General features: G+C 39.3%; 1 protein-coding gene across 1 annotated transcript; it reads right to left on the bottom strand.

Moving 5' to 3' along the window:
- Positions 1-1,665: 1,665 nt before the first annotated feature.
- On the bottom strand, positions 1,666-5,505 carry hey1 (hes-related family bHLH transcription factor with YRPW motif 1). Its single transcript, XM_079591292.1, has 5 exons — positions 5,138-5,505; positions 4,743-4,818; positions 4,544-4,627; positions 3,918-3,999; positions 1,666-3,412 (listed from the first exon to the last, which is right to left on the bottom strand). The coding sequence occupies exons 1-5, from the start codon at positions 5,221-5,223 to the stop codon at positions 2,778-2,780; spliced, it is 963 nt and encodes a 320-aa protein (XP_079447418.1). The 5' UTR covers positions 5,224-5,505; the 3' UTR covers positions 1,666-2,777.
- Positions 5,506-6,207: the final 702 nt, after the last annotated feature.

Genomic DNA, 6,207 nt, shown 5'->3' with positions numbered 1-6,207 from the left:
AAGATAAAAATAATTATTTTTAATTACACATTATATCTGGTCCAATCATAAAGCATTTTGTGGTTTGGGATAGAGTACCAAACACACTATACTCTGCTGTATACTGCATTTTTCGGCAAATCATAGGTCATCCAGGTGTGTTATGCATGTGGACAATTTGCATACTGCATAAATACTAAATAGTTTGGGTAGTATATGCTATTCCAAGCCTAGCCATTACTGCTACAGTATCTACTTAATATTCCAGTTTTAGGGAATCCAACCATCACCTCTAGGGAGAATGAGTGGGAAAACATGTGATAAAAGCCTCTAAAATACATTTAAAGGCAGCTAGAGAAATAAAGAAGTGTGTTGGCAGTGTGCGGTGTGTAGGTGGGAATCTGTTTTACTGGTTTGGCTGGCAGTATAGTACCCGTGGTGGCGTGCGTGCTCCACACCAGGAGCTCAGTGAGCTGCTGTGATTGCTTTTGGGACAAAGCTGCACTGTGCGGCCCTCTCCTCCTACTTCTCCTTCTCTCTCGTTCCCTCTCTTCTCGCTCTGTACCTCTCTCTTTCCTCCCTGTGCAGTCCAGGCCAGCCAGGCTGCCATTGTCCAGGATATCCCTTGGCTGTTAATGGCTTCCTGGATACATAGAGAGGCCACAGAGAGGCCCCTGGGCCGTGTTTGATATCAGTTCAAAACGCACGCATACAGGCACTGGTTCAACCCTATAGAAATCTGCAGCGCCATGAAAGGAACTATTCTTCCCCAAAGCATTAAATCACATGTAAGGCCTATTTATGTTTATCCACCTGTGAGAGAGAGAGAGGGGTGACTGGAACATTTCAAACACGCCAACAAATCTGGACGATAAAAACGTATGAATGCAGTTTACTGTGACTGTTTACTGCTTTTATCAGACTGCGAGATTTGTCGTAAAAGACGTTTTGATGTAGATGTCAGTAAAAAAAAATCATTTTTTGTTACAAAAATATATCATTTTTTGTTACAAAAATATATCATTTTTTGTTACAAAAATATGTCATTATTTTGATTAGGAATGCACCCATTTTAAATTTCCGGCTGATATCAATAAGTTGATAATTATTTGAATTTTATGGCCAATAATTAAAGTTATATTATAATTATATTAATAACAAAATGTATCTAAATAAATGTAAATAAAAAAAACTGAACTTAGGCATCATGTACAGTATGAAAAATGGATAATTGATCGGTATTTTCCTATTATGGCCAATATTCAAATGATTTAATATTATAATTATATAATATAGTATAGTAATTAAAAATAATACACACAAACCAATCAATTTAAATGCTAAAACTGAATTTAGGTATCACAACATTATAATGCTTACATTTTGCTAAATAGATTGCTTATAATTTACATGTTATGGCCAATATTTAAATTATATTATAATTATATTCATTATAAAATGTATCTAAATAAACATTATTTTTAAACAATTACATTTAGCCATCATAACATTATAATGTACAGTATGGAAAATAAATATTAATTTTAAAGGTTTGTTAAAAATTACTTTTAGAGTTTTTATTATTCTTGGTGTTTTTAAAATATTCATTTAAATTAAGAGTTAGGTGAAGGCATAAGGTAATATAAATGTAAAAATAGAAGAAAAGAACATGCAAAACCACAAATCTCTAATATGCTCTTATGGCACCAATTAACATATTGTGGATTCGCAGGATTGAATGTGTCTATGACAATATCAAAAATCATAACATGAGCACACAAATCCAGGGTTATTAGCTACATGTATCATTTTATTACAGGAAAGTCACACAGGTTAGTGAGGGACATGCACAGTACCACATCATCTCTTCCAGTACTATCTATTCCCCTAATCGTATCTGATTTGCCAGTGCAAATTCCCTATTACCATAAAAATGATCTGTTTTTCCAAAGTACAGTAACTAAGAGAGAGCGAGAGAGGGAGAGAGAAAGAGATGATTTGGGGCATGAAGGGTGAACATGCCTGTAAGCGCTCAATTCTGCTATTAACAAACCTAACAGTGCTTTGCTACAATTACATTAGTGCAGTTCTGAGAGATTGTCTATTTAGATTGTCTCCGTAAAGGTGTACCAGTGGTCCATCCCTGCAAACAACAAATTCATTACATTTTAAACAAATAAACACACACTGCAGGTCACTGACCAAATTGCATAGGTTTTGTATATGTGCAGATGGAAAGATGGAAAACCTCAACTTCATTGCATAGTATTTTCTTATATCATAGAAATGCTGAACAGTTTCCCCCCCCAAAAAAATCTAATTTGAAAGATCATTCTCTGAAAAATCCCGCCTTTTATCCTGGAGGAGAAGATATACATCACATCATGTTATCAAATCATTCCTTTATTATCTTTATATAATTAAGTCTGTTTTGAGTTAAACTCCATTAACAGCCAACATCTCTCTCTCTCTCTCTCTCTCTCTCTCTCTCTCTCTCTCTCTCTCTCTCTCTCTCTCTCAGCATACATTTCTCCACTGAGGGACAAGTGAACTAGACTTGTTCAGAACTGATGTGCGAGAACCCGATCCTCTCTAGATCTTATTTCTGCTCGACCTGAGACGGGACAGTTTCAAAAGAAGGGTCATTCGAACAAGTACATCGCTTCTGTATTCGCTCTTTCCCTTTGTACAGAGAGGAATTCTGCGGTTGTGTCCATCTCTTTGAAATAGTCAGATGTTACAGAGAAAAGTCAATTCTAACTGACTGTCTGTCCACAGCGTTCGTATTTTTGCAGAGTTCAGAAGGCTCCTATTTCCATGCTCCAGGGCCTGTAGGGCTTCCCCAGGCTGCTGGAGGGAGCCGCGGGGCCCAGCGAACTCGGGGACAGCAGAGGAAATGCGCTCAGCGGGAAGGGGAACGCTGAGAGGCTTGAAAGTGACGTCAGGAGGGGTGGAGAAAGCTTGGATGTAGTAGGTGGTGTGAGGCCAGGGGGCAGGGAGGTACTGGGCGGCACCCTCAGCGGTCCCGTCTGCCCTGCCTCGCTAATCCCCGTCCCGGTCAGCCTGCTGGGGGCGTGCGGCTCTGTGGAGGCAGCGGATGAAGATGAGGAGGAGGAGGGCGATGAAGAATTCGAGGATGGAGGGCTGCTGGTGCTGCGCGAGAGCGGCGCCCCCTGCTGTTGTTGCAAGAGGAGGTGGTGGGCCAGGTGGCCGGGCGGCGTCCCGAATGCGGAGCCCCACGCCAAGTGGCCCAAACCCGAGTGAGCTTCTCTTTGGGAGGCGTAACTGTTCAGGTGTGAAACCAGGCGGATGCGGAGGGGGTCGGTGTTGTCCAGGCCCTCGATGATACTGAGGTACCGCGCCGTCTCTGCCAGACACTCGCGGAAACCCAGCCCGCGGTAATCCATGGCCAGCGCGTGAGCATCAAAGTAACCTGTGTGAGAGAGAACGAGAGCTGGTGAGTGATCTGATCTGATAATTATAACAGCTTATGACAGGAAACACTGTGCAGTTAATAGATCACACTGGGAGGGGCTGAGAGCGAAACCGAAATGACACTAGATAAACAACAGAGATTAAAAGACTCAACCTGGCAAGATTTTTTGTTGAGACTTTATGAAAACTTAATAAATCGTTAGAAAATATCATAATGCATAAAAGAGCAATGGTTAATGTTAGAGATGCGGTCAAACATTTTGTTAAGCGTATAAAAAGCATATGACAACATGTGTTTTTACACTTATCAAAATAAGTTAAGCAATTTTCAAACTTTTTTATAAGTTATACAGTACAAGATTCAACTAGTTTTTTTTAAGTCAGCTTAATTTAATTTAAGTTGGAATGACTTAAACATCCAAGTTGATTGTACTTAAAAATTTAACGCAGCAACTTAAAGTGTATTTCCTTTCAAATAAATGCTAGTGCGGAAAAAAACTTACCTTTTCCTCCAGCTGCATGAAGCATCTTTAAATGATCTACCGTCATCTGCAAAATTTCAGCTTTTTCTAGTTTAGCAGAGCCCTGAGAACAAGAACAGATGTGTTGATGAGTTAAGTGATAAGACTATAAATGTATACTGTCTGGCTCAATGACAAATAAGAATGTCTGAGATGATAAAGAGGATTTATATATATATAATCGATTTTAAAACACATGTGCCAAGTTCTTGTTTTGGTTTCATTCTGGGAAAATGTATACCTTTTCACAAAAAGGCCCAAAATTGGGTTATAAAATTATAAAAAAAACTTGATTTGACTTTGACACACAATTCATAAGGATCTCAATGAGTCCTCTAAGTTTTTATTGTTTTCTTGTGCCATGACAACAAAGTTGCATGCTGCATGTTGGTTATGCCACACTGAAGTTTATTTGAAATATTAATATGAATATTTATAATTATAATTAAATATTAATACAGGACTCATGCCAACATTTCAGGAGTTTTTCATGGATTTAATCCCGTAAAGAGACTTGTGAATAAAATCTAGACAGTTAGAAGAACACTGGACATTTGATCGCAGTGGTCTGAGTCTGAGATGTAAGTCAGGTGTTGACTGACACTCACCTGTTTCTCGAAGGCGCTGGGCACCAGTCTGCGCAGCTCAGACAGACTGTTATTAATCCGGTCCCTACGGCGCTTCTCAATGATCTGTCCAAACAGATTGTGAAATCATCATTATTCAAAGTCATTTAAGGACATTGAAGTCATTTATTCAGCTTTGCAGATTCAGTTTTCAGGACTTTTCAAAGAAAAACGCTCATACCCCTCTGCGACGTTTTCTCGCTTGCACTTGAGAGGTTGTGGATGGAGACATTGGTCCGAGTGGAGAAGTCACACCGCTTTAAAAAAAAATATATGCATAAGAACACAATAGGCTAAACACAATATGAACAAAATATTTTTTTATTATTATGAAATATGATCCAATATGATATATGACCAACATCTAAAGGAAACGATTTTCTAGGTAATATTCCACATAGGCTAATTGTGTTGACAGACATGTGATTTAGATGTATTAATCTTAGTTTTGTGTGCGATTCAAATTAAACGTGCGCACATTAAATCGATTGTTTTCTTCATTTGGTCGCAAGTTAAAAGTTTCATTAGCCCACTCAAAAAAAGCAAGACGTCTCAAATAAATTACAGCTAACTTACGCATTTTCGTCAGCACTCTCCTTCTCCACTTCGATATTCTCGTCGAGCTCACTATCCGAGGAGCTGAAATCGTGATTTCTCTTCATTTTTCGATGATATTTCAGAGCGTATCCTCAGCGTGTGTCAGGTGAGACTGAAGTTCATCCGTATGAACCGACAAGCTTTCCCACGGTATCATTTCAACTCCGCAGCTCGCCAAGACAGGCGTGGCTAAGCTCGTGCATAGCCAATCAGCGAACAAGTCTGGGGTTGAGTGGCATGTCGGTTGTCAACGTCCCAGTTTAGCCCCGCCCCTCTTTTTGAATACGCTTAACAAAGGGCCAATAGAACGTTCGTCCGTGAGAGCGGAGCTCCGCCCCCGGGTTCCGCCGGTGCTTGTGTTGTCTAGCCCAGCTGAAAGGAGTGGCTGGCCGGCTGTCAGCACGCGCAAGCCGTGGGAAAGTTTCTTAGCAGAACGCTGATAACCAATCAGGGGCGACGGCCGTCTCCGGCGCTGGAATGAATGGGGCAATTGGTTGGGGCGACGGGCGGTCTGCGAGTGAGCGTGTGAACCTGTAATCTAATACTAACTCATCCGAAGGAGTGCAGTGTGTACGAGGAAGCTACCAAGTCTAAATGTAGGCTATTCGATGAAGCTCAAACATGTACCTTCTTTGACGGCATTCCCAAAGGTGCACTGCAATTAAAACAGACCATGCACAACAAGTAGGCAGCACAGCAATAACCCGAGGGTTTCCCACTTGCTATTAGCTTGTGCATATTATATTTTTCAAATATTTTTATGTAATAATAATTATATATACTGATATATTTTGCCTAGCATTTTGACAGCATTTTGTACTTAAAACATATTAGCATTACATACAAATAAAATAAATACAAATTCCAATAAAAATTCAAGAATTCAAATAGTTCATTGTTTTTTATAAGTCTTTATGTAATTCCATAGGCCATATAGGCTACGTTTCTATCTCTATCATATAGGCTAACTTATATATAACTTGTATATGTATATAATTGTATTGTATTGTATATATATATATATATATATATATATATATATATATATA

The sequence above is a fragment of the Phoxinus phoxinus genome, assembly GCF_949152265.1.
Source record: "Phoxinus phoxinus genome assembly, chromosome: 19".
Taxonomy (NCBI): Eukaryota; Metazoa; Chordata; class Actinopteri; order Cypriniformes; family Leuciscidae; genus Phoxinus; species Phoxinus phoxinus.
Note: the sequence above shows the minus strand (reverse complement) of the source record. Positions and strands in the feature narration are given on the sequence as shown.

Bases quoted from the DNA above. Each gene is read 5' to 3' on its own strand.
- hey1 (XM_079591292.1), bottom strand. From the start codon at position 5,223: ATGAAGAGAAATCACGATTTCAGCTCCTCGGATAGTGAGCTCGACGAG. The intron at 4,000-4,543 runs GTGAGTGTCAGT...TCTTGTTCTCAG, and splicing joins CCAGCGCCTTCGAGAAACAG to GGCTCTGCTAAACTAGAAAA. The intron at 3,413-3,917 runs GTAAGTTTTTTT...TCTCTCACACAG, and splicing joins TCATGCAGCTGGAGGAAAAG to GTTACTTTGATGCTCACGCG.